This window comes from Rhinolophus sinicus, linkage group LG13 (assembly GCF_036562045.2).
Source record: "Rhinolophus sinicus isolate RSC01 linkage group LG13, ASM3656204v1, whole genome shotgun sequence".
NCBI classification, from domain to species: Eukaryota; Metazoa; Chordata; class Mammalia; order Chiroptera; family Rhinolophidae; genus Rhinolophus; species Rhinolophus sinicus.
The window spans coordinates 16,832,200-16,859,475 of NC_133762.1; the positions used below are offsets into that span (position 1 = coordinate 16,832,200).

Here is a 27,276-nt window from a genome sequence, read left to right on the forward strand (position 1 = left end):
CTCTTGATCATGTCTGTTGAAGAAAATCGAAGTGATGCCACATGCTTTGCCAGTCTAGCGGGGCTGGTACTAGACCTGCTTGCAGGACTCAGACTGATGGGGCTGTTCCCGAGATGGGGGTGGGGGACTTCAGCTGCTGTGCTGCTCAGTCCTCAGGTTTGAGCACCTGCTGACCCCCACTCATCTGAGCACCCGCTGACCCCACTCATCTGAGTACCCGCTGACCCCACTCATCTGAGTACCTCCTGACCCCACTCATCTGAGTACCTCCTGACCCCACTCATCTGAGCACCCGCTGACCCCCACTCATCTGAGTACCCGCTGACCCCCACTCATCTGAGCACCTCCTGACCCCACTCATCTGAGTACCCGCTGACCCCCACTCATCTGAGTACCCGCTGACCCCCACTCATCTGAGCACCTCCTGACCCCACTCATCTGAGCACCTCCTGACCCCACTCATCTGAGCACCCGCTGACCCCCACTCATCTGAGCACCCGCTGACCCCCACTCATCTGAGTACCCGCTGACCCCCACTCATCTGAGCACCTCCTGCCCCACTCATCTGAGTACCCGCTGACCCCCACTCATCTGAGCACCTCCTGCCCCACTCATCTGAGCACCCGCTGACCCCCACTCATCTGAGTACCCGCTGACCCCCACTCATCTGAGTACCCGCTGACCCCCACTCATCTGAGTACCCGCTGACCCCCACTCATCTGAGTACCCGCTGACCCCCACTCATCTGAGTACCCGCTGACCCCACTCATCTGAGTACCTCCTGACCCCACTCATCTGAGCACCCGCTGACCCCCACTCATCTGAGTACCCGCTGACCCCCACTCATCTGAGCACCTCCTGCCCCACTCATCTGAGCACCCGCTGACCCCCACTCATCTGAGTACCCGCTGACCCCCACTCATCTGAGTACCATGACCCCACTCATCTGAGTACCATGACCCCCACTCATCTGAGTACCCGCTGACCCCACTCATCTGAGTACCCGCTGACCCCACTCATCTGAGTACCCGCTGACCCCCACTCATCTGAGTACCCGCTGACCCCCACTCATCTGAGCACCTCCTGACCCCCACTCATCTGAGTACCTCCTGACCCCCACTCATCTGAGCACCTGCTGACCCCCACTCATCTGAGCACCTCCTGACCCCCACTCATCTGAGCACCCGCTGACCCCCACTCATCTGAGCACCTCCTGACCCCACTCATCTGAGTACCCGCTGACCCCACTCATCTGAGCACCTCCTGACCCCACTCATCTGAGCACCTCCTGACCCCACTCATCTGAGTACCCGCTGACCCCCACTCATCTGAGCACCTCCTGACCCCACTCATCTGAGCACCCGCTGACCCCCACTCATCTGAGCACCTGCTGACCCCCACTCATCTGAGCACCTCCTGACCCCACTCATCTGAGCACCCGCTGACCCCCACTCATCTGAGCACCTCCTGACCCCACTCATCTGAGCACCCGCTGACCCCACTCATCTGAGTACCCGCTGACCCCCACTCATCTGAGTACCTGCTGACCCCCACTCATCTGAGTACCCGCTGACCCCCACTCATCTGAGCACCCGCTGACCCCCACTCATCTGAGCACCTCCTGACCCCACTCATCTGAGCACCTCCTGACCCCACTCATCTGAGCACCTCCTGACCCCCACTCATCTGAGTACCCGCTGACCCCCACTCATCTGAGCACCTCCTGACCCCACTCATCTGAGTACCCGCTGACCCCCACTCATCTGAGCACCTCCTGACCCCACTCATCTGAGCACCTCCTGACCCCCACTCATCTGAGTACCCGCTGACCCCCACTCATCTGAGCACCCGCTGACCCCCACTCATCTGAGCACCTGCTGACCCCCACTCATCTGAGCACCTCCTGACCCCACTCATCTGAGTACCCGCTGACCCCACTCATCTGAGCACCCGCTGACCCCACTCATCTGAGCACCTCCTGACCCCCACTCATCTGAGCACCTCCTGACCCCCACTCATCTGAGTACCCGCTGACCCCACTCATCTGAGCACCCGCTGACCCCACTCATCTGAGCACCTCCTGACCCCCACTCATCTGAGCACCTCCTGACCCCCACTCATCTGAGCACCCGCTGACCCCCACTCATCTGAGCACCTCCTGACCCCCACTCATCTGAGTACCCGCTGACCCCCACTCATCTGAGCACCCGCTGACCCCACTCATCTGAGCACCCGCTGACCCCACTCATCTGAGCACCCGCTGACCTCCCACTCAGGTCTAGGTATTCACTGCCCCCCACATGCTTTTCCTCCAGGTGTGAGCTATGACCTGGAATCCCTCCTGGTGTGTCAGCAGTGCCCTCCAGTGGGACGTTTGGCCGAGACCGTGAGACTGCGGAGCCTGGGGGCCGTGGGTGGCTGAGAGGGCGGGCGCTGACCTCTGCAGACAACCGCGCCCTGTGACCGGCAGTCTTTGCAGCTCTGGCTCATCCATGGCCAAGGCCACACGTTTGCGTCACCGCCTGCACTTATATTGGTTTTGTTGCATGGCCAGCATAGCTACTTTTGCCGCTCCGGGGACGCCCTACAGATGGGGGTCGCCACTGTCATGCCCCCCCCAGAGTAAGCGCTGCGGAAGCACCTCAGTGCGTTCTGTGCTGACGGACAAGGCAGGCCACTTGGCAGGCCCGGTGGGGGCGTTGAGCCCCGCATAGGGAGGGGCAGTGAGCGCAGCAAACCTGTCATTCGAGGATCCGCGAAGCTCCTGGCGCTGCCCCCTGGACGTGGTGACCGGTCACCGCGGGAGACGGCGTGCTGGAGCGTGCGCGTGTGGCGTGGCGTGTGCGTGTGGTGTGCCGTGCGTGTGGCGTGCGCGTGCGTGTGGTGTGCCCGTGCGTGTGGCGTGCCGTGCGTGTGCGTGCCGTGCGTGTGGCGTGCGCGTGCGTGTGGTGTGCCCGTGCGTGTGGCGTGCCGTGCGTGTGGCGTGCCCGTGCGTGTGGCGTGCCCGTGCGTGTGCGTGCCGTGCGTTGGCGTGCCGTGCGTGTGCGTGCTGTGCGTGTGGCGTGCGCGTGCGTGTGGTGTGCCCGTGCGTGTGGTGTGCCGTGCGTGTAGCGTGCGCGTGCGTGTGGCGTGCCCGTGCGTGTGCGTGCCGTGCGTGTGCGTGCCGTGCGTGTGGCGTGCCCGTGCGTGTGCGTGCCGTGCGTTGGCGTGCCGTGCGTTGGCGTGCCGTGCGTGTGCGTGCCGTGCGTTGGCGTGCCGTGCGTGTGCGTGCTGTGCGTGTGGCGTGCGCGTGCGTGTGGTGTGCCCGTGCGTGTGGTGTGCCGTGCGTGTAGCGTGCGCGTGCGTGTGGCGTGCCCGTGCGTGTGCGTGCCGTGCGTGTGCGTGCCGTGCGTGTGCGTGCCGTGCGTGTGCGTGCCGTGCGTTGGCGTGCCCGTGCGTGTGCGTGCCGTGCGTTGGCGTGCCGTGCGTGTGCGTGCCGTGCGTTGGCGTGCCGTGCGTGTGCGTGCCGTGCGTGTGCGTGCCGTGCGTGTGCGTGCCCGTGCGTGTGGCGTGCCCGTGCGTGTGCGTGCCGTGCGTTGGCGTGCCGTGCGTGTGCGTGCCCGTGCGTGTGGCGTGCCGTGCGTGTAGCGTGCCCGTGCGTGTGCGTGCCGTGCGTGTGCGTGCCGTGCGTGTGCGTGCCGTGCGTTGGCGTGCCGTGCGTGTGGCGTGCCTGCACGTGATGCGGTGCTTGCTGGTTGTGGTGCGAGCTGCTCTCCCCACGCCGACCGCCGTCAGCGTCTTGTCTTTGGGACGCGTCCCTTCACGGCGCTGTCCGGCTTTCACTGCTGAGTTGAAAGTTCTTTGTATGTTGATTACAAGTCCTTCGTCAGGTATGTGTTTTGCAAACACTTCTCTGTCTATGGCTCATTTATACTCAACATTGTGTTTTGAGGAAGCTATTTTATGAATTTTGTTTAAAGGTTTTATTGGGGGAGGGGAACAGGACTGTATTGGGGAGCAGTGTGCACTTCCAGGACTTTTCCAAGTCAAGCTGTTGTCCTTTCAGTCTTACTTGTGGAGGGCGCAGCTCAGCTCCAGGGCCAGTTGCCGTCGCCAGTTGCAGGGGGCGCAGCCACCATCTTGTCACACATTTATGGCCAAATGATGGGGGCCAGAGGTGCTTCTGGAAGCTGCGTGTCTGAGCCGCACAGCCTTCCCAGCTCTGTGTCATTGGCATCTATCTGCCTTCTGCCTGGCGGAAACCTGAAGGTGGGCACACAGACCAAAATTGCACTTTGAGTCGACTTTAAGCCTGGAGGTTAGGTTTGTACAGAACAGCCAGTGACAGGAGCCAGTGCTGGTGCCAGTGACAGGACTGCTGCATTGGTCAGCGTCCCCTGGAGTGTTGGCAACGGTGTTAGCTTTTTCGTAACCATAACAAGAGCGTAGGTCGTGGCTTCATGCAGCATCGGACTCTACGCACAGATCAGGTGCCATGGAAACGTTGCTTCAGCTTCCTGTTCTGTTGGTAGGACTTCTTTTTGACATTGTCGTCTTAAATTCCTTTTTCTGAATTCAAGCTGGGACCGAGGAAGACCCGGGAAGCCGAGGAGCCTCTGCGTTTCCTTCCTGGGCACCTGGCTTCGGCGGAGTCCCGCAGCTGTGTGCCCGGAGCCCGCTGGCCCCTGTGTCCCCTCTGCCTGGGACAGTGAGAACCTGGGGGGACCCGGGGCTGGCCTCAGACTCCACCTGCTGGGCACTTTCCCTTTGCTTTCTCATTAGAGGAATAGTAAACTCTGGAAAGGCCCACCCCTTCCCCCACTTCCAAAAGGAACCGCCAGAGTAGACACAGAGGCCAACCAGAGCCAGACGGCAGCGCCCGGAACAGTGGTGGCCATGCCTGTCACTGATTTGGATGCTACGAGTGTTCAGACATGTCAGACTTCTTCATTTGTCCTCCTTTGCAGTCCCAGTCTTCAGAATGGACCAGTTACTTTGAAGTGTTATTCAGACAGTATTATCCTTATGTTAGGAGGTGTCCTAAATATTCTTTCCAGAAATCTGGGGCGTGACTTGTGACTTGGGTGCCAGCAGAAAGACTCTGGGACGTTGGAGATGCAGCCCTTGGTGGCATGTCTTTGCTTGTAGCTGGATTGCAGACAGTGGGGATGCTTCACGTGTTCTAGTACAAAACGCCACTTCTGGCTGCAGGTCTCTGCACTGCCTCCCGCGGACGCCGCGGAAGTGCCAGCCCATTTCTGTATTAAAGTTTGCGGTTTGCTGAAGGCGGTCTGACAGCAACACAGGCCTCCCCTTCTCTGATCCTCAGCGGCCCCCATTGCTCGCAGTTGAGCCCCAGCCCGCGGCCCTAGCTGTGACTTTGCCATGTCCTGGGGTACATCAGCGACCTGGCTGGCAGGGTGGGGTGGGACCTTACAAGCAGCTGGGAGGTTGGGAAGCTTGTTGCCATGGCTCCTCCTGAATGCGCCTCTTTTCCGCTTGAAGAGTCTTGACGTGACCTCCTGTTCTGTTTCCTCCCGCAGACGTGGACTTGACCATCACTGAGGCTGGTGGCTCTGACAACCGAGGGGAGAGGGCTGACCTGTGTGCCCACGTGGACGAAGGTCTCCTGGGCCCGCCCCTCACCCCTGAGAAGGACGACGTGCTGCAGCAGGCCACTGCGGTGGCCAGCCTGCGGGCGGCGCTCATGAGTAAGAACAGCCTGCTGTCGCTCAAGGCAGATGTGCTGGGGGATGACAGCTCCCTGCTGCTGGAGTACCTGCCCAAAGGCGCACACGCCCTGTCCCGTAAGTGCCGGCCCAGCTGGGCTGCTCGGCTCGGTTCTGAGTGTGGAAAGGTGCAGCAGGGATCAGGCCTCGGCCAGACAGTGGCTGAGGGTGTAGCGTGTTGGTTCTGGCCATCAGTGGGGGGTTGCAGTGCCCTCAGACCCCGCTGAGGTTCGTCAAGAGGTCACACGGGACCCGTGTGCTGTGGTGCTGGGTGCCCAGGGCCAGAAGGCAGTGGACGTGGGGCCGTCAGTGTGGCCGGCATGTGCCTGTTAGAGCATCTGTACTTGACACTGAGGCATCTAAACCTAAAACCTGACGGAGCTTAGAGTGCGCGTGCACTGAGCAGGCCTGGGACAGGAGCCCTGTGAGTAAGGATGAGCCTGTGAGGCAGGGGACGCAGGAGCCTTCCTATAGGAGGGACGGGTCAGGCTCCCTCTGCTGGCATCTGCCCTGCCTTTGCGCCGTGGGGAGAGGTGCCAGGGGCCTGAGATCAGGGTGCATCTTGCGTTTGTTCCCACTAGACAGTGCTGGTCGCACGTGGATCTGTAAGAAGCAGTGGACATTGTGTTTGCAACTTAAATGTCTCCAACCAAATTCCGGTTGCCCGGGATCAAATGCCGAACCCAGAAGCGGCTGGGGTACAGCCGTGCTGTTGGGCAGGGGCTCACCCCAGATGTCCTCCCAACAAAACGCGAAGGCGTTTTCACACCCACCCTGCCCGCCAGCCTGGGGGTGCCAGCCCGAGAGCGAGCCTCTTTCCCGTGTCACAGGTGCTCTGAAGAGCCATTCTGGGGACACGCATGGCAGCTGCCCATGTGCTGCTAAAGGAGGCACTGAGCGTGTCACCGGGGAGAAACACTGTTTAGTTGATACTCAGTGTGGGTGTGCAAGAGTGAAGTGTGGCCCTGTTTCTCTCCATGGGGGCCGGACGCACCCCAACATGGGAGGTGCCGAGTGCGGAGGGGGGCGGGTGCCCTGCCCGGGGTGGCTGTGGGGTCTGCATGTCGGGCGGAGGGGCCTGAGTGACCCCTGGTGGGAGCGATGCTTTGCTGACTGTGGTTGAAGTAAAGGAAGACCCGGCAGCGGTCAGATGCTGGGATTTGGACAGTGTCTTTATTTTCATCTCTGCTTTGAAAAACAGTAGTTTTATGGCTTGTTTTTCATGAACACTCGAACATTTCAGGTTTTGTGTTGGAGTGATGAAAATTGCGTATAGCTAATAAAGACTATGATTGGAGAATAATCTTCCTGTTCCCTTTATTTCTGTGTCCTGCCAGTGTCCAGGGCAGGCTGGAAGCGAGGCCACGAGACAGGGCGTGGCTGGGAGTCAGCCGGGCTGTGTGGCATGTGCTTTTCAAACCACAGTTAGGCCCCGTTTTCTGCATCTGATTGGCAGTGGCGTCACTTACACAGCTGTTGTGAATTTAAACACAACAGCGTTTGTAAAGCATCGGATACGTGAGTGAAGTGTGTGCATGAATGTGCCAAAATGTCAGCCCCTCCCCCTCGCGAATCAGGGCTGCACTTGGCAGAGACCATTGGACTTGTGCCGGTCCTGGGAAAACTGAAAGGGGTGGTTCCAGGGCATTGGGGGCATTTGGCGTTTACAGTAGGCACGTCCAGCTGCTGGACTTCCAGCCGAGGGGACGACTGGGCAGGTTTTGTGGGTGACGAGGAAGGGGCAGGTTGGGGGCCTCCAGCTGCATCTCTGCTGTGACGGGCCCTCACCATCTCCTGGGGGCCCGGACACTCATCTGTCCTGTCTGTTTCTTGCCGCTCCGAATCAAACACCATGCGTCACAGACTCCAAGAGGGTGGCACCAGCTCTCTGCTGCCCCCACGTGGCTGATCTGTCTGTCACCAAGAGTGACAAGCGAAGGGATGGTTTCTTGGTGCTTTTTCCACTGTGTGTATCCAGGTGGGCTTGTGCAAAGGCCTATGCTGCATCTGTGCGGGAACCGTGCTGTGGACACAGCCGAGGGGTCCGGCCAGACCCCAATCTCACCACCTTCGGTCCAGCAGCAATCGTGTGCCGTGGACATGGCTCGGGCTCTGGACAGATGGGCTCAGCTCCAGCCGCGGCTGCCTTGGTTGCTGTCACACCTCCTGCCTCGGTTCCTCTGTCGCCCCAGCAGAGGCCCCATGTCTCACCCTGAGTCGTGACCCTGTATGGTGGGGCCTTCCAGGGCGGGTTTTTCTCTTAGATCTTGACCTTGTCCCATGTGGTCACTGCACTGTGTATTTTGTCAGTCTTGATGTGGGGCTGAGGGTGGCAACACCTGCTCTGAAACACGTGTATAACCACCTCACACACGTGTGTAACTGCTTCACACAAGTGTCAGCACAGCTGGAGTGGCTGAGAGCTGTGGCGGTAACCCTACCCTTCCATTTCTCATATTGCTGTGAAGTTGGCGAGTGGGTTTGGTGCTTTGTTATTTCTGTATGTTTAAATTCCTTGCCCTTCATATCCTAAATTTACTCCTTTTCTCATAAGATCCTGCCCCTTTGTTTCCCATACACGGTGAGAAGCGGGCAGAATCCTTTGCGGGTCAGCTGACCATGTGGGCTGTGTGGCTCTCGACGTCCGCCCGCCAGAGAGGCCGTAGAAACTGATGGGTTATTTTAAAACATCATTTTCTAATGTCCTAAGTAAAATCTGCCTGTTTCTGGGCATATGCTACAGTGAGGAATGGAAATACCCAGAATAAAAGTTTATTTTCTGTAATCCTGTGGTCATCCTCCTGTGGCAGGTGGGTGGCTGGAGGAAGCCTGTGCACGGAGGCTGTGGTTGTGGGCGGGGCGCTGGTACACGGTCTGCCACACGAGAGAAGGGCTGAGGCAGCGGCGTCGCACGTCCGTCCAGCTTTTAGCTCCTGGGCGTCAGTTCCCACAAATACACTGCCCCGTCCCCTCTGCTCACCGCTTTCTGTTTCCAGACCTGCCATCGTTGGCAGCAGTACGTTTCCCATTGAAGGTGTTGTGAAGGGACAGGCTGGTGACTTGCTCAGGGTGGGGGCTGTGACACGGCAGGGTCTGGGTCCAGCTGGGGGACCCTCCTGGGAGCTGCACTGTAGACTCAGTCTGGAGACGCCCCTGCACCCCCAGGCACCCCCATGGCGGCCATCCTGTCCTCCCAACCGCTACCCTGCTGAGCACAGGGATGGTGTATATTCCTAAGGACCCGAGTACACGTTTGAAGAAAAGAGAAACGGCCTAAACTGGGCTACGCTGATCACAAAGCAGAGGCTTTGCCGCCCTGCTTCTCGCTGTGGTGGGCGAGGGGACAATGCCGCTTCCTGGCAGGATGCTGTGGCGGTCCCAAGCCGTCCCCGTGCTGCCTGGTCTGCTCGAGGGGACACTGGTGCATGAATGTGGTCTGGTCATGGCAGTGGTGCAGAAGAAAGGGAGGGAGGTTGCAGGTGTTTGAGAGAACCAGTGAATATGGTGGCGGTGCTCAGAGGCCCTTTCTGGATGGTTCTGGAACCTTCCTTTTAGAAAGTTTCCTTGTTTCCAGAGGTCTGAGTTCACAGATGGGTTCTTAATAGATTATGGCGCCTGAACTGATTTCTCCGTAAGAGGACTTCTGTTCTTTTCTTTGACTCTTTGATTGTATCACATGTTTAGCATCAAACTGACGTCCTACTTGTTAATAGTTGTTGTTCACTGAATAGGAGCCATGAAAAGCGTCATTCGTGGGTTGAAACGCCTCGTTTAGGAGTCGTGACTGGTGTGCAGTGAGCGAGGGGGACTTTGACCCGTGCGCCATCTTCTTGGGGCCTTAAAAATACCATAAGGACATGGTCACTGCTCGATTTCTGGGGAACAAACTGCTGGTAAACCAGCCCACGTGGATACAGGAGGCCGAGTGCTGGGTGGGACTGACGTCATCCCGAGACAACCCAGGTGCTAAAAGCATCACCTTAACTGTGGTGGGCGTGCGGCCCCCTGACACCATCTGCAGAAACAGTGTGGACAGTGTGGAGACCCCAACAGTTGTGGACAAATGGACCAAGTTCCCGCGAGCTCTTCCGAGAGGGAAACCTCAGAGGGCCCAGGGGCAGCAGGCGGGCGGGGCCTGCCGCCGTGCTCTCTGTCCACAGGGCGCCCAGCTGTCCAGGAGGCACGTGCGGTAGCAGCCACAGCCCACCCTTGTTTTGGCCCTGGTTCCAGGAATATTTAATAAAGGAGTCGGAGACCTCTAGTGGGTCCTGGACGGACTCTGGGATGTTACAGTTTCTCGTTAAAGGGCATTTGGCAATGTGACTACACTTTTGATAAACAGCCAGCTTGACAACCCTGTGCATGCTTCTCAGCCCATGCTCCGTGTTCTCACAATGCTCCTGACTTCCTGGGCGACAACCTCTGTTGTACCATTTTGCCTCGGAGAGAGACCCCCGCCCCAGACAAGTCAGGCACGGAGACCTGGCACACCTTGCTTTCAGGGTGCGAGCTGGTGAAAGAACCCAAGTGCCTCCCCCTGCGAGACCTGGGCTTTGTCACACATGAAGGCGCTCTGCTCACTGCAGGAAGGTTAAGGATGGCGCTTCCAGAACGTTCTAAACCCACCAGCTGCTGCTCGTTCCCGTGGTTGAGACGCGTTTCCTGTGTTCCCAGGACCTGGCACCAGCCCAAGTCACATGTGGGGATGTGATGGCCGAGCGCCCCTCCACCCTCCCCTCAGCTGGGACACTGCACTGGGGCTGGCCAGACCGAGGCTGAGGACAGCCAGCCCCCAGCCCAGGTGAGACGAGCACACGGCCGCTCGGCCCAATCACCGGGCACAGTGCCCTGACCATGTGCTCAGCGTGTCCAGCGTGTCCCGAGCTCTGCGGAAGCAGCTGCACGGAGCTCCTGCCCCACACTCGGCCCAGCGGGCAGAGAGCAGAGCCCTTCCAGGCTGACCAAGGGCTTAGATTTTGCAGTAAATTCGTTTCATGCTCACAGTGGCGTGTTACTGAAGTTTATAGTTAAATGAAAATGCTCCTCTGATGAATCCTGCCCAATGAAAAGAAGTCTGGGCCATGTGGCAGCAGGCAGGACAAGCCAGCTCCTGAAGCTGAGCGGCCAGCCATGCTGCGTCCACGTGTGTCGCTACCCCCACCGATGACCCTGCTGACTCAGGGACCTCAGACAGGCCTTTCCTGTCCCTGAACACACAGTGGCTTATGTAAGGGGGTCTGTTAGATTCATTTGTCTCCTGAGAAAAAGGAAACCTTCACGAAGAGCTTAACCACGTCGCTTGGAGTTAATTGAATGCCGTCCCTGTGCCGTCCTTTCTAAGGGACGGTTTTGTGGGAAGCCCTGTGTTCCGTTAATGTGCGTTTTTCTTCCAGCGTCTGATGTGGAGAATTAATTGCAGGGTTCCTTTCCAGACACATGACAGGTCGTCTTTTTGGTGACTGGACAGGGACCTGGTGAGTAAGAGGTGACAACACGCTTCTATTCTCACAGTCTTCTCGATTTCACTACTTTCTGATGGCTTGTAACTCGTCTGTCTCTCATTCTAGATCAGTGCCTCTTGAGACCTGGAGACCTGGGCTGAGCGGCGAGGCTCCCGGGGTTTCGAGGGGCTGTGGCCTGTGCAGGACACTGGGCCTCCTTCCCCCACGCCATGCGGCCGGTGCTCTTCCCACAAACCCAGGGGACATGCCCAGTCTTCTTGGGTGCTTGCAGCTTGGCCCTGAAGTCATGAAGGCCCCATGAGGAAAACACCCACAGACACCGACGCCTCCACTGCGACAATGGTTTTGGGGCGGGAAAGCCTTGACCAGGCGCCTTTGTGCTGGAGCAGACGTCGCATGTGCTCCCTCGGCGGCCAGGCCTGGCGTTCAGGTCCAGGTGGCCACCGGCTGATGGCAAAGCCACATTAGGAGCTGGGCCTAGGCATCTGTTTGTGCCTTTAAAGTGGTCATCCTTCAATCCCCACTGGCAGCCAGGTGAAGCCCTCTTGGTGCCCACGTGGGCAGGTGTGCCTCCAGGTGGCTGGGCATCACATCGCATTGTGGACGTGTGGGGCGGGGGTGGGGGGGAGCAACAGGGAGACGCACCACAGTCTCCTGGGACAGAAACAGGTGTCCTGACCCATTACTTTCTCGGAAGTCCCAAGGACAAGCCCAGCACCACGGCCTGGTGTGCTCGCCGCACGGCCTCTCTCCAGCTGTGAAGGAGACGACCAGCGCTGCTGCTTTTGAAACAGTGCTTTGCTTGCTGTTGTCCCCTCGTTGCATGTTGGGCCCCACGCCTGCTCACTTGCACAGAGCAGGTGGCTGTGGACATGAGGGCACTGGGCTGGGGCAGAGGCTCGCCGTCCTTCAAGGAGCAGGTGGGTTAGGAGGAGGCACGTGGCACCTGCCACGCTATGGAGGAAGGAGAGTCGTGCCGTCCGGCAGGGTGCAGGGACTTCGGGGAAAGCTGTGCTTCCCATCAGTCTGACAGGTGCCCTGTGCACGCCCATCCTCAACTGGACGCCATCTACATGGGGGCTCGGTTTTCAGAGAGGCTTAGGGTGTTGCTGCTAAGGCAACCTGACTCCAGTGGACTCTCCAGGAGTTAAAAGGTGGCTCAGTTGGTGTACACCTCACTTTCCAGAGGTCAGGTTTATGTAAGTGGTCATTTGCGTTTGAATATCATTTCTAGAGATGTCCTTTTCTTTTTAATTTTTATTAGGGAATATTGGGGAACAGTGTTTTTTTCCAGGGCCCATCAGCTCCAAGTCGTTGTCCTTCAATCTAGTTGTGGAGGGCGCAGCTCAGCCCCAAGTCCAGTCGCCGTTCTCAATCTTAGTTGCAGGGGGCGCAGCCCACCATCCCATGTGGGAATCGAACCGGCAACCTCATTGTTCAGAGCCCGTGCTCTTACCACTGAGCCATCCAGGTGCCTGAGACTGCCTTTTCTTTTCAGTTGGTCATGATGGTTCTCTGAGCTATTAGGTTGCTGGGGGAGGACGTCTAACCCTGCGGTTACTCCGACTGTGGCCTCTGTGTTAATGGCCTGCACCTGCTTTTCTTGTTCGTTTGGGTGACTCTTTCCAAGGCAGATGGAGTGTGGACCAGGGCCAACACGGAGACCTGCATTGTGCAGGGTCTCTCTGGGCAGTTGGGCTGAAAGGCCTTGGTTAAATTTTAAAACAATTTAAAATGTTCAGACTGGTTCCCTAGTACCTAAAAGAAATAGGTTTGCAGTAGCTGGTAAAATAATGAGGGATGTAGGAAACATTTTTAGAATAAATAACGGTTTGATTTTGTTCTTATCGCTAATATTATTTCCCGTAAAACTGCACGGTCATCCAACGTATAGAACGTTCAGCGGTTCATTCAGGTACTCCGTCTCGTATACTGTTGAATTTCTCACTGAGAGACTGTGGCTCGGGTTGATTTCAAAGAGTTCTTAAACGTATCATTGTGTAACATTAATCTTTCCTGAATATACAGACTTTCAATAATGAAGGCTTGGTTCTTCATTTAGGTCAACTCACTTCCACAGAATTTGTTCTGTGTCTACATCTGTTTTGGGCTTCTCAGGGTATTTATTGTCCTCACAGAATGGGAACGGGTGGCCTCACAAACTTGGGTGCCCATCACGTGTGTGTGTGTGTGTGTGTGTGTGTGTGAGGGTGAGTGTGTGTCCTCGTCCTCGTTTCCATCTCAGAGTGGGCAGCACACTTGCTCTATTGGGTGATAACAGAACCGGCCGCGGAGGGTGGCGGGACAGGGGAGTCACACTGCTGCTTGACGGACAGGGCAGTCAGGGCAGACGGCTGGCCTCCTCTGGAGCTGTGGCCCGAGTGACAGTCGTTCCCTGCAGCTCAGCTCCTTGTGTGTGTCCCGTACCACACATGTCCTTCCCCCTCTCCTGTCTTGGCCACTTTTACAAACGAGCCTCCTGGTGGGACCCACCGGTCAGGAGGGCCCAGCCCAGCCTGGCCCGGGTGCTGGGGCCCCTTCCTTTGGGAAGGGTTGGCTCCTCCCCAGTGAAAAAGCTGCTGAACTGCTTGGGCTTTCCTTCCTGGCCAGTAGGCCGAGTTTACAGAGAGCAGTTATGGTGACAGCAGTACCGTCGTCTGTGTCCCATCTACTGGAGTGTGGCCTTAGTGGGCGCCCCACCCCACTCTGTGGCAGGGCCAGCGGTGACGGCTGCGCGCCATGTCCGGCGGGGACAGATGGCAGGGAGGGCACTTCTCACAGCTGGTCATCAGGAGGCGATCAGATCCATTGTAGGGACCTCCTTGCAGTGTTACTCACCAGGGTGAGATGAAAGGGAGGGGCCTCTGCTTACTGAGCTCAGCCTCAGCAGTTCCGACACTGCAGGGTAACGTCGTAACGTGGAAAGGTCGTCACAGCGTGTTAAGTGGCACGCGTTCTATGTAACTGTGTGTGTCATTGTCCCACTTTATAACTTAACAGTTACATGTTTATGCGTAGAGAGCTTGTAAGACAGGTATTTCTAACCACAGTCACTGTGGTGGAACACACATGATTCCTCAGCCTCCTGTGTGCTTTCATGTCCTTTCCACGGCCTTCACCACACGCACACATGAACACTGAAAGCCCCTGAAGGTAAGAAAATGCTTTCCTTCCTAGGACGGGACTTAGAAATCTGGCAGAGACCTGGAGAGCCTGCTTCTCAGGCCTGGTGGGCACTCAGAGGCCCTTTTCTGGGATCAGAAACCAGATGAGTGCTGGCGGGTGCGAGCTGTGCTGCTGGCCACACAGCTCAGTCTTGGGCCGTGATGGCCTCATGTCTGGCCTGGTCGTGGACACGGTCATCCTAGCAGCTGTGTCCCTGGCGTGCGCTGCCTGTCGTGGGGGCAGGAGACTCCAGAGCAGAGTGCTCTCGGGGACGTGAGTGGTTGGATCCCCTGGCAGGGCTTGCAGATGGTCTCACTGACACATGCTCTGGAAAATGTGGACATTTGCGTTGTGTGATTATTTAGATACCGTGTAAGGGTTCTTGGGAGAAAATTTAGGGCTTGTTTAAGAAGCAAAACAGAGTGTCCCGCTCAGGTTTTCCCCATGTTTAAGCAGGCGTGTTTCAGGAGCAGGCTGCAGAGTGACACATGCGCAGACCCCGGGCATGTGCATGGGCCCGTGCGCTTGGGGTCACTGCCCGGCACCATCCCGTTGGTGCCATGTCACAGAGATGTGGCTGCGGCTGGGGTCTGAGCAGCAGATGGTTGGGGGCCATGGAGGCATGCTTCACAGAGATGGTGGTGAGGGGTCCCTGCCTCTGTGTGATGTGGGGGCCTGAGGGAACCATCGCGTCACTTGCAGCTGGCTAAGGGCCCAGGGCTTTGGGTCACCGCAGCCCTCTGCCCCTCCCCGCTCTCCTGGGCTATGATTTGCAGTGTTTGTCCTCATGTCTGCCTCCCTCTTGGTGCCTCCAGGGGTGGTCGTGACTGTGGCCAGGGCCTGCCACGTGTAGACGTTTGGTAGGGGTCTGAGCGTGTGCTGGGAGGCCACCCTGACCTGACCAGCTGCTCCCACTCCTGCTGGTGTTCGTTCCACAAGCCACCTTCAGCCGAGTCTGCTGCTCTTGACCCTGGTCTGTCCTCTGGGGACAGATCTGGCTGAGTGCTCTGTGCTCCTGCGGGTTGTGGGTGGCATGACGGCCTGGGTAGCCGCATCCAGACCGGGGGCCAGATGTCTGCCACCAGACTCCTTGCACAGGAGGAAATGCAGCTGCAGGACTTGCTCTCGGCTGTCTCAGTGAAACCCAGGAGGTCTTTGGCTTTCAGGGGTGCCAGGAGGACGCCCTTCAAGCTCAAGAGGGATTGATGTCAACTGTGATTGAAAAATTTAATAAGGGGGTGGGAAGTTCAATGGAAATAAGAGGTTCAAATTCCAGGTATAAAACACGTCATGGGGATGCAGTGTAAGCATGAGAGACATAGTCAGTGGTATTGTGACAGCTGGCACGGTGTGAGGTGGTTGCTGGACTTACCGGGATCACTTCTGTAGGTCTACAAAGGTCGAGTAACTGAGGTTCACCTGAAACTCATATAATATCGTATGTTAGCTAGATTTTCATAAAATCCATTTAATAAATGAAAAAAAAAGAGCGGTTGACCATGGTATCTGCACTGCCACTCGGGGTGAGCTGCCCCACTGCGGCTACCACCTGGGCCCCTAGCCCCTCAACCGCCCCCAAGAGACCACCTGACGTTGGAATGAGATGCCTCCGAGGCCATAGCGTTGTCCTGCTGTGGAATGTGGCCTCAGCCACAAGGCCGAGCTGGCCGCAGGGTGAGCCTCCAAGCCCATGGCCTGGTTTCTTGACAAGGCCGAGAGGTAGAAAGGGACCAGCCTCTGTCAAGGCAGAGGCCGCTCTCTGCTTCCACCGCGCGTTTCGGGCCGCCTTGGCCTGTCGCTCACTTGGCCGTGTCCACCAGCGGCACCTCCCTCTGCATTCACGGAGCAGCGCCGGTGGCCTGCGGATCTGGGGGCCCGGCCGTGGCTGCCTTCGGCCTCACCAGTGCTGACACTCTTTCTGTTATGACCCCATGGGTGATGTCACTGTGTTTCTGATGCTGACATGTAAGAAATTGGCTGTGTCTGAGAAGTGGATGCAGTCGCCTGTGACCTTTCTTTGTCCCAGGCCACCCGGTACCTCTGACACCTCAGGAGGAAAGTCCTGTACCCTCAGGCCGGTGGAGACAGTGCCAGCAGGGGTCCTCGGGCCAGTGGGGACAGTGCCAGCAGGGGCCCTCGTCCGGTGGGGACGGTGCCAGCAGGGCCTCGGCCGGTGGGGACGGTGCCAGCAGGGCCTCGGCCGGTGGGGACGGTGCCAGCAGGGCCTCGGCCGGTGGGGACGGTGCCAGCAGGGCCTCGGCCGGTGGGGACGGTGCCAGCAGGGCCTCGGCCGGTGGGGACGGTGCCAGCAGGGCCTCGGCCGGTGGGGACGGTGCGAGCCGGGTCCTCTGGCCGGTGGGGACGGTGCGAGCCGGGCCCTCGGGCCGGTGGGGACGGTGCGAGCAGGGCCCTCGGGCCGGTGGGGACGGTGCGAGCAGGGCCCTCGGGCCGGTGGGGACGGTGCGAGCAGGGCCCTCGGGCCGGTGGGGACGATGCGAGCAGGGCCTCGGCTGGTGGGGACAGTGCGAGCAGGGCCCTCGGGCCGGTGGGGACGGTGTGAGCAGGGCCTCGGCCAGCGGCTGTGCGGTGACTCGCCTGCTGCCTTTCAGTGAACGAGTTCACGGTCATCAGGAAGAAGTTCAAGTGCCCGTACTGCAGCTTCTCGGCCATGCACCAGTGCATCCTGAAGCGGCACATGCGGTCCCACACCGGCGAGCGGCCCTACCCCTGCGACATCTGTGGGAAGAAGTTCACACGACGCGAGCACATGAAGCGGCACACACTGGTGAGTATGGCGGGGCACAGCAGGGGACAGCCCGCCGGGCGTGCAGCCAGTGGTGCGGAGCGCCACAGAAAGCCCTGAAGTGAGGTCCACCCCAACCCCATGTACCCAGCGGGCTGTGACCCCAGGCCTGGGTGCAGAGGCACCACCCCCCGGTTGCCTTTGGGCCCCTCTGCTCCCGCCTGACCTCAGGACCTCTGTCCTTGGCCCGCCAAGGCTCCCCACACGGGCACTTCCTCTGTGCCCCTGCCCTGAAGTCACTGCAGGAGCCCAGTCCCACACCTCCGTGCCCTTGAAAGGTGTTGATTACCTGTTTCTCGTGGGCGCTGGCCGGAAGTTGTCAGGTAGCAGGTGGGGGCCCCATGTGCTTGGCCAGGAAATGATAGAAAAGGTCATCCTTGAAGTGGAGGCAGATTCCAAAGGAACGCCGGGGTGCGGGACCTCTGTGTGGGTGAGATAAACCAAGGAGTCTGGGGGCTTGCGCTGGGGCCAGACCAGGAGGCTGCCCGCGGTGACTGAGGCCCCTTACATGTGCACTGGAGGTGGGTGCAGGACTGCAGGTGGGCCAGCTTGGGCTTGGAGCTGTTTGAGGGGAGGTGGTGGTGGCAGCCCTGGGCTCACGTGGGGCTGGGGAGGGAGAGGCCATTGGGGTGGTGGTGTCAGTTTGCAGTCTTAGGGGTGTCCAGAGTCATCTGTGGGTGCACAGGCGTGGCTGGACACCTGTAGCAGGCTGACCTGCTGACCATCAGCAGCAGACCCACCAGCGGTGTGGGAGCGAGGCCAGCCAGGCCAGTCTGGAGGGGCCATGTCATACTGGCCAGCATGACCCAGGTTGCCGTGGCACAAGAGTGGTGGACTTGGAGGCTGGGCCACGACAAGCACCTCAGGCCTGGCCCCTGGCAGGGTGACCACTTGAGTGAACAGGGTCCTTGCCATGTGTGTCCGTCAGTGTGTGAGCAGAGCCCACCACCTGGAGAGGCTCTGGCTGCATCGGGGTCCCGTCAGACTTGGTTCTCGTTGGCTTCTCGCCACCGGGCAGCCTCACCTAGCCCAGCTCAGCAGGGCACTTACTTGTGGGTGAGGACACCTGGGGGAGATCCCTTGAGGTCAGTTCAAAAAGCTGGCGGGGGGAGACAGCCCTGGGAGTGGGGGCCCCAGTTCCCCCAGGTGGGGTCCAGCAGAGGAGGAGAGCGACAGCCCTGGACCTGGAGGGCACGGCTGCCAGGCCGCTGGACATGGTGACTTCCCAAGTCCCTTTTGTCCGGCTCTGCTGCTTCTGCTTAATTCACAAAGAACTGCAGAGGCCCCACTAGCGAGTGCTTTAGAGAGAGGGGTCATGTCCAAAGAGAACTGCCTCTGTGAGTCACACTAACAAGTGCTGCGAAGTCGTAGTTACATGGATTGCTACATCTTTTCTTTAGCAAAAGCACATTCATACTTCAGTAAACACCATCCTACTCCAGGCTCACCATCCGCCTTCCGCTCAGCTTGGATGGGGCCAGACTTTTGTCCTGGGTTTGTGGATGGGCTTCCGGAGGGTCAGCATCCCTGGAAGTGTACTTGAAATGCGATGGCTCGTTTTTCTCTGTGGAGGGGTCTCCAGCATTCCCTTTAACTTCTCCAGGGCCCCGGACCCCGAGGCGGTACCTGAGCCCCCACTTCCAGCAGACGCAGGGGCGGCTTCCACTGGAGCAGTGGAGCCATGGTTGCCATGGCGTCTGCATCCTTACCTCTCCCTTCCTTCCAATAGCTCATTCAGACAAGTACCCAGCCATCTGGCCCTTGTCACTTGTGGTGTCCCTGTGGCTGGCACTGCCCCCGGCCCCACCCTGCCCACCAAACAGTATCCCTGTGGCTGAGCCTTTCGCTTTAGTTATTTTGTTGGGGGAGGGTTGCAGAAGCCCTGGATTTAAAATATATGAAAGAAACAGAGAACACCCAAGAGAGTCCTGGGGGCCATGTGGTTTGACACTCCATTTCTAGAATCGGCAGGCTCTGAGGGTCCCGCCCACCTTTCCCTGGGGGCTCCCCCCCAGGCCGTCCCCAGACCCCATGTCTGCTGCGCTGGGTGGCCCCACTCGGTAGCCTAGGAGGTCGTTACAGGGTCTTGGGCCAGGTGTGACGGGATGACGTGGGGGGCACCACCGAGTCAGGAAGTCCAGGGCCGTGACCCAGCCGTCCGGCGTGTTCACCACACAGCCAGGGCAGCTCAGCGGCCCCGTGCCCACCTGAACCTTGGTCACGACCCATCCCCCTCACGGGCTGCCCCGTCCCCACAGGTGCACAGCAAGGACAAGAAGTACGTGTGCAAACTGTGCAGCCGTGTGTTCATGTCAGCCGCCAGCGTGGGCATCAAGCACGGCTCCCGGCGCCATGGCGTGTGTGCCGACTGTGCCGGCCATGGCATGGCTGGGCCGCTGGACAGCGCTGGGGCCGACGGCTCCCCCGAGCTCTTCGCTGGCGACGGGCCCTACCTAGAGGACCCTGACGACCCGCGAGGGGAGGGTGAGGAGGAGCTGGGCGAGGACGAGGATGACGTGGGCCTGGCCCACGAGGACGCTCTGCTGGGGGACGACAAGGACGACGAGGACTCGCCCCAGGGGCCCCGCAGCCCCTCGGGGGGGCCGGACAAGGACTTTGCCTGGGTCTCCTAGGCTCCTGGCTGGGGGCTGGCGTGGGGGCAGTGCCACCCCTCCACCTGTGTGCGTGCTTCGGGGCTTCACTCGCCTGGCAGGGCCGTGCTGACCCCTCGCGTCCCCTCCTCCAGGTCTCCTCTATTCTGCTCCTGCCCCCAAGACACACACAGAGAAACCAGCCCTGTGGTCTCAGAAGCAGGTGTGGCCCAGCACGTGGGGGGCTCTGGGACGGAACATGAGGTTGGTGGGGTGCAGGGTGGGCTTGAGTGAAGGGAGAGGGTGTTCCCACCGTCTGTGGGAACAGCAGCGTGTGTGAGCTGAGCAGCAAGGAGGCCCATGGGCCCGACCTGGCCTCGGGACGCCTGATGGCCCAGTAGCCAGATCAGGGTCGGCGCTGCTCGGGTCCGAGAGATGGGGGGGGAGTTCTTTGTACTCCCGCGCTGTGTGCCGTGCTCCAGCCCACCCCGTCCCCGCACGCCCCTCGCAGCAGCCTGGTCACTGCCCGGAGTCCTCTGTCCTCATGGCTCTGCCGCCCGCCCGCAGAACCCAGGTCCTGTATCCAGAGAGGCCCTGGGCTTTGGTGCTCCACACGAAACCGCTGCAGAAGCCCCGCCGGGCCGAGGGCTCCCAGGTGCTATCTTCTGGTGGAGGCAGCAGCTGGGGACCTTGCTCCCCACTGCAGGCCCACTCGGGGTCCCTTCAGGGGACCCCACTCTTACTTCTGTGTGCACTTCCTTGGAGAGCCTGGGGCCGGTCCTGTCCCTGGGCTCTGCCCAGCCTGTTGCCCAGGCCACGCCTGTTGCCCAGGCCACGCCTGCTGCCCCTCCCCACCCCTGCGCGCTTCCTTCGTTGCTGCTGGCACCGGAGGCCGTGCTCCTGACTGCCGGTGCTGCTCAGCCTCCGAGTGGGTTAGCGAACTTTCTAAGTAGTCATGCAGAGGCAGTTACGTGGAATTGTTGGGTTTGGCATTATTTTCCTCACTTGACAAAACACAGAGTTGTCTTTCCTTTGGCTTGTTGTCAAGTCCCCTTGCTGTCGGTCACACACGCTCACGACCTGTCTTCTCTTTTCCCCTGTGGAGAGCAAAGGCCCACCTCGTGCACTGCCGGCCACAGGACAGACGCCTGTCTGTCTTCCCTTTTCAGGCTGCGTTCGACACCCCCTCGTTGCTGAGACCGTCCACCCTCCCAGCCACCTGGCTCCCACAAACCTGCAGCTCGCCCCACGGGAGGACTCACGGTGCCTGGCAGGAGACAGGGTTTTTATTTTCTCCCACAGACCCTAAACCAAATGGCTTTCACACGTTTGCTATTGTGTCACACCTATTCCTTCTAGGTGGAAAACTCCACAAAACCTCGACGCAGGTTCTAGTGGTGGCGTGGGGCACTAGCCATCTGGGCTGCTGCTGGGTGGCGGGGGGCCCAGGCTGGCCCGTGCCGCTGCACACACGTGGTGCTGCCCTGGAAGTCCTGCCCGGGGGACAGGTCTCAGCTCTTGTCTTATTTATTTATCAGTAAAATCAGCCGCTGTTTCTATGAGTTCCAAGAGGGTGTCCCATTGGAGCTGTCACCTGGCTTGCCTGCCCCCCCTCCCTCCGCTGGGGACTCTGAGTTCCTGACACTGGTGTCCTTAAGAGAAAGGGCCAAGGTTCTCCCGAATGTGCTGGGGGCAGGAGCCGGGTGGGCGCTGAGCCCTCCACACTGCCAGCTCCTCCCGCCCTGTGGGCCAGGCCCACGCAGGAGCTGACGTGCTCCCCTGGCCGCCTTTCACCAGGGAGGCCTGGCTGACCGCGCCCGCCCCACCCCACCCCCGCTCCCGGGCTCTCAGAACTCTGTACCTCCCCCACTTTCTAACCCCTTTTCTAAACAGACCTACTTTCTTGTAAAATGGAACCAGACCTTTGTTATCAACAGGTGTCTGGGCTTTGCACCCATCCCACCTCTCAGGCCGTCCTGCCCACGCCTGGGCCGCCTCTGCCTCTGCACTCAGGACGTCTTGCTCTTTCTGACCTGCTCACTCCTCGCTCTGGACGGCCCTTGCTCACCTTTCTGGGGGTCCACTGTCAGTGCCACAGGGGTGTTTTCTTCCTTAAAACCAATACTGTACTGGAAGACTGAGGGCCCCCCGAGCGGCCCTGGTGTTCGCTGGGTGGCAGGTTCACATTCCGTGTGGTGTCCCCTCTCCAGAGGCATGGAGGGAAAGGTGTGTCATGAAGGGTTTTTTTATGTGACTGATCCTTTTTTTTTTCAAATCAATGTTTAAACTAATAAATATTTTTTTACGAAGAGGAAGTGTGTAGCTTACATTTCACATTTTGTACTTTTTCATTTGTGTCCGTCTGTATCTTGGTGTTTGCAACACCTAAGTGGGAAACAGTCCTGCGGGTGGTGAATTCTTGGGGTGGGGGTGGGGCCGGGACCCAGACAACTTCTGCACCAAACTCGGATCCCAACCAGGTTGTACATTTGGACCCTGGGTTTTGGGAGTCACAACACTGCCAGGACTCAATAGGGACCTTGGGACCTTGATTCAAAAGACACAGCTACTGCTTCCAACTTTGCACATCTTTCTTTATATAAAACTCTGAGAAAATGCAAAAACTGGAATTTTTTGCAATATTATGAAAGATAATCTTATTTTCGCTCATTCTGTGACATGTGCAACTCTTAAAAAGCCATACTTAATGGTTGTTTTTTTATTTTTTGACCCTATGTTGTGTTTCGTATGCAGCCCTTTTAGAAATACTTGTAGTGAGGGTGCTGTGTGTGTGCTTTTCTTAAATATTTATTTTTTCAACATGCTTTCAACCTGTCAAAAAGACAAAGGGCAGTGCTTGAAGAGTGTTGATTTTTTTTCTGGGGATAATCTATATTATACTGACTTTATATTAATTATTATAAACCTGTGTTTGTATTGGAGATGTGTTTCTTATCGGGGGGAGGTTTCGTAATGGGTCGGTGGGACGTCAGGGCTGTCGCCTGCTTCTCTGTCGCCACAGGACAGGTAAACAACCTTCTCTAGTGGTCTTGCAATGTCTTGTCTGCCTGGGCTCCGGGCCTGCCTGCGGGTTTCCTTTCTGTGACGGGATTAGCTTAGACATTCTTGCAAAGCGATCACTTTCAATAAATTGGGAAATTGCTGCTCAAGCAGACGCCTCGTGTGTTTCAGTGTCCTATCCTCCAGCCTCATACTGGGCGGATGTGGCCAGAGTGACCCCCAGCACTCTGCAGCCTGTTGCCGGCCTTCCAGGCCTGCCCAGCCCACCACCCCTGCATGTGGCAGAGTCGCAGTTCCACGTCCTTCCCCCCAGGAGGCAGAGACAACTTCTGGAAAAATCCCAAACCTTTAATTTTTCTCCTCGCCTGGCAAGATACCTGAGCTTTGCAAACATGGTACCAATGTCAGCCCTGGGCCCTTGAACCATCAGGTCACCTGCGGGCTGGGAGGCTCCTCCCCGAAACCCCTGAAAGTGCACCCAGGACTGGCTCCCATGTGACCTCGATCCCGGGTCTATCCGCTGCACCCTTAACAAGTCCATGGACAGGCAGGGAGGGCAGTTACCCGGGGGGACCCTGGGGCTTTAGTGCAAAAGGCTGGTTTCTTCAGAGGCACTTTGAGTGGCGGGCCTGTCCTCCACCTCTGGGGGACCCCATTAAAAAGTAGACCCTGCAGCTAGGAGACCCCAGGCGGGGGCTGGGGGTGGAGCTTGGTGTCCTCTAACTCCCGAGGGAGGATGCGGGGCGAGGTGGCTCAGTCCAGAAAGCGCCTGCAGGCCTTTTTCCAGCGGCAGGCCGCGCACCACAGGTCCCGGCGCTCCGTGCCATACACCTTCCGGCACTTCTTGGCGTCACCTCGGGGCTTCCTGGGGGAGCACAGGGGCAGGGATTGCTGTTGGGCCGGGACCTCCCCCGCCTGGCGCCTGCCCGGGCCCCTCAAAACACACACACGCACCTCAGGCTGGCACCAAGCTTGGAGGGCAGGGCGGGCACGCAGGCCCCGCCTGTGGTGGGCTGTGGCTCCAGCTGGGTGGGTGCCAGGCAGCCCTGAGAGGCGATAACGCGGTGGTCTTGCTCCCCTCCAGAGCGCCCCGAGACCCGGCCCCAGTGGCTGCCCGTGACCTCACCCACCTGGTAGGCGTGGTCACTGTGGCACACCTGGGCGGTTGCCACAGAGCTCAGCCCAGGGGGTGGGGATAGGGCCAGTGGGTGCAGCAAGCCAGGCAGGGCCCGGGGCTCCGGCAGCTCTACGTGGGGGCATGCGGGCAGCATGGAGGCTGCGGTGGACATCGGTGTCAGGCTGGAAAGCCTGCTGGTCAGCGCATCCAGCCCAATGTCCAGCTCCGTGTAGTAGAAGTCCTCTTCACCATCACCATCGCTCTGCTCTGGCTCCGCCTGCCGCCTGACGGGAACACAGCAGGTGGGAGCTGAAGCGGTGGCCCACTGGCCTGCCCCACCCCCACCTGCCGGCCACCGCACCCCAGGTGCACCAGGCGGATGTGTCTCTGCATCGTGGACGCCGAGCTCAGCACCTTCCCACAGCGCTTCCACAGACACTGGAACAGGACCTGCACCGAACTCTGGGTGACAAGGGCCAGGGTCAGGTTCAGCTGCCCACCCGCGTGTGCCCAAACCCAGTGCTGCCCCCAGGGCTCACCTTCCTTTTCCTAGGGGCAGGCTCCCCAAACAGGAAGTGGGCTGCCTCAGGGGGCAGTGGGGGCGACGGGGTGGCTGGGGAGCTCTGCTCACTGGCCAGGTCCCAGCCCCAGTCCCCACTGGGGCTGCTGCCGTAACTGCCTCGTGGCCTCACCAGGCTCTCCTGCCAGGGCTGTAAGCCAGGCTCTGCGGGGACATGCCAGGCCAGTGTCAGGACATCCCTGGGTCAGGCTGCTGTGCAGAAGCTGCAGCCATCAGTCCCTTGAACTCAGCCTCATCTGCTTACCTGTTCACAGGTGAGTTTGGTTGGCAAAACCCTCTTGGAGGAGGCAGTAGCCAGGAGGAGCTGGCCACAGCAGCTTGGGTACTAACCTCCCTAACAAAGGAAGGATAAATGGGGAAGGCCTGTGTGGGGCAATAACTGGCCAGCCAGGTGTATATGGACAGGTCATGGAGGCTTGTGGCCTGGGGCACTGGGGCTTTGGCCTCAGGGAGGGGGGTCCTGATGTCGTGTTTACAATGTGATGCTGTTCCCCGGCCCCAGGTTCTGGAGGAACAGCAGCCCTGGGCCCTGCCTCCACCCCTGCGCCATACCCTGTCTCTAAGTCTCACCTGTGCTGAAAGCTGCAGCTGGAGCCCCAAGCAGGAGGGGGCTGGTGGACAGGCTTGTGAGGGCCGCGGCTGCCATGACCTCATCCAGCCAGGCTTTTCCTAGGGGGGCTCTGGAGGAGAAAGGGGGTGGGGGTGGCGGGTGGGGCCCAGTAAGTACTCCAGACCCCTCCCCTGGCTAGGCATACACGTGCAGGCCTGGGCACGTGTGTGCACAGCAGGTTCCCTGCTGCAGGCGCTGGGCAGGAGGCCCAGCTCCACCCCCAGCTCGGGTTGCAGGGCCCCAGACCTCCAGGAACCCCCAGGAGCTTGGCCTGGGCCGGGGTCTCCCTGAAGCCTGAGTTATCTGCATCCATGGCTTTGTTCCCGGTGTCTCCCGACCCTGGTGCTGGACGGGGGTCTGAGGCCCCACTGGTGGGGCCAGGGCAGGAGAAGCCCAACCCTCTCCTAATCACACATTAACCAGGGCTGTGAGACAGCAGCTGTGGGCCTAGGGCCAGGCGCGGAGGGGGGGGGGGGGCAGGAGCAGCTAGCAGTGAACAGCAGCCAGGGGAAACGCCTCCAAGCAGAAGTGGGTCTCCAGGCCCCAGCCGGCCGGCCAGAGCCCACTCCTGCCTGTGCAGCCAGTCCAGGCTGTTGGGCACCCAAGAGGGTTTCACTGCAGGGCTGGAGAGATGGCGTCAAAAGCCTGGGGACTCCTGGGCAGTGGACCCCACGCCGGCCCACAGCCTCAAATGCACACACAGACTGACAGCGGCCCCCTCCCAGCTCTGGCCTATGGCCCCAGGGATTGAGGGGAACAGAGATACTAATACACTTATCGTTTCTACTCAACTCTTCCAGGGCTGGAGAGCTGGGGGTGTGGCCAGAACCAGTTCGGGACCCTGACCTGCGCTGAGACAAGCCCCCCCCACCCCCATCACCGTGGGGGGTGTCAAGAAGACGTGCCTGCGTCCCATCCACCACCCCTGCACACAAGAGAGCACGTGTGCGCACGCCCACCTCGGCCAGGCGTGCCGGCTCACCTGTGCGCTGGCACCTGGCTGTGCGTCGATGGTGTCTGGGCTCTCGCCGCCGCCCCCGCCCACGTCCCCGGGTCCCGCGGCTCTGGTTCCTGCGGGGTCGCGAACTCCAAGCCCGCAAAGCCGCCGCTAACGGCAGAGCCCTGCAAACCGGGTGTGCTCAGCGGAAGCAGCGGACCAGGGCCCCCAGTCCCCACCCCAGATCCGCTGGGAACCCCCATAAACTGCGGCCGGCGCGCCCCTCCCTGGCTCCCCGGCCGAGCGGGCGCGGCGGGAAGCGCCCCCGGCAGCAAGTGCCCCCAGCGGTCCGGCTCAGCCCCGCGGACCCACGGACACGCACCGGCCGCCGTCCCACCCCCGGGGGCCCAAAGTTTGTGCAGTCCCGACGCCATCTTTGCAGCGAGCGCACTCTGGGGGCCCGCCCCCGGCGCCCGGTACCTGCGGCGGCGCGGGCACCGACACGAGCGCGGCCGCGGGGTCCCGGCCGGCAGCCCGGGGCGGGGGGCGCCCGCAGCCCGGCCCGGGCGCCGGGGGGCGCTCGGCCTGCATGGCCCGCGGGTCGGGAGCCGAGGCTGCAGCGGCGAGGGCGGACACTCGGGACGCAGCCCCGGGCCGGGCCGGGCTGGCGGGGCCGCCGACCCCCGCCCTGGATCGACAGCCGGCCGCGCCGCGCTGCCCCAAAGCTGTGACCTGCCCCGCCCCTTCCGCGCGGCCCCGCCCCCGGCGCGGGCCCATTGGTCTGCGCGCTGTATCAATATTCTGAGGTGGACCGTGGCCCGGGCCAGCCGCGCTCCCATTGGTCTGCGCTCCGAGGCCCCGCCCCTGGCCGGCTGCTCCCGTGCGGGCCGCGGGTGGGGGCCCAGATCGTGGCACCCGCCCTCCGGGACGCCCCTGGCCTTTTCGAAGTCCTGGCCGGCACGCGCCGCCACCGCCGCCGGGGAGGGCCGGCTTCCTCGCGGTGTTGCTCTCGTGCGGAGCTGCCAGATCCGGGGAAGGGGCCGCGTCTCCTTGGCGGGCTTCCTGGGAGCAGGTTATTCTTTAACGCACGACTACCCCCCCTTATGTAACCCAGGGGCTGGATGGTGGAGCCCTCCTTTGGCGTTCAGGGTCCAAGTCCCACCCTAAGGCGGCCACCCTGCCGCCGGCGGCACTGCCTATAGAACTGATTGTGCCTGGGGACCACCACGCCTAGGCCTGCCCCACTCCCTGCGGTCTTTGAGTCTGACCGAGGGCCTGTGGC

The 27,276-nt window shown here is 60.1% G+C and overlaps 2 protein-coding genes across 6 annotated transcripts in view; one reads left to right on the forward strand and one right to left on the reverse strand.

Annotated features, from left to right (window-relative positions):
• ZBTB46 (zinc finger and BTB domain containing 46) overlaps positions 1 to 22,899 on the forward strand; it is a 46,141-nt gene extending 23,242 nt beyond the window's left edge. For 2 of the 4 annotated variants that reach the window (XM_074318017.1, XM_074318018.1), the window contains exons 3-5: positions 5,523 to 5,786; positions 16,945 to 17,120; positions 19,397 to 22,899. In XM_074318017.1, coding sequence (XP_074174118.1) covers positions 5,523 to 5,786; positions 16,945 to 17,120; positions 19,397 to 19,771 — 815 coding nt within the window. In that variant the 3' untranslated portion in view covers positions 19,772 to 22,899. The other 2 variants (XM_074318020.1, XM_074318019.1) reach the window with 2 other exon arrangements.
• A 178-nt stretch (positions 22,900 to 23,077) lies between these two features.
• SLC2A4RG (SLC2A4 regulator) lies at positions 23,078 to 27,247 on the reverse strand. 2 transcript variants are annotated; one of them, XM_074317544.1, is made up of 8 exons: positions 26,475 to 27,247; positions 26,040 to 26,179; positions 25,018 to 25,127; positions 24,407 to 24,591; positions 24,229 to 24,329; positions 23,881 to 24,151; positions 23,705 to 23,796; positions 23,078 to 23,615 (listed from the first exon to the last, which is right to left on the reverse strand). In XM_074317544.1, exons 1-8 carry the CDS (start codon positions 26,769 to 26,771, stop codon positions 23,504 to 23,506), a joined length of 1,308 nt encoding a protein of 435 aa, XP_074173645.1. In that variant the 5' UTR covers positions 26,772 to 27,247; the 3' UTR covers positions 23,078 to 23,503. The 2 variants fall into 2 exon arrangements, with proteins under 2 accessions (XP_074173645.1, XP_074173644.1); XM_074317543.1 differs by having other exon boundaries at positions 23,705 to 24,151.
• Positions 27,248 to 27,276: the final 29 nt, after the last annotated feature.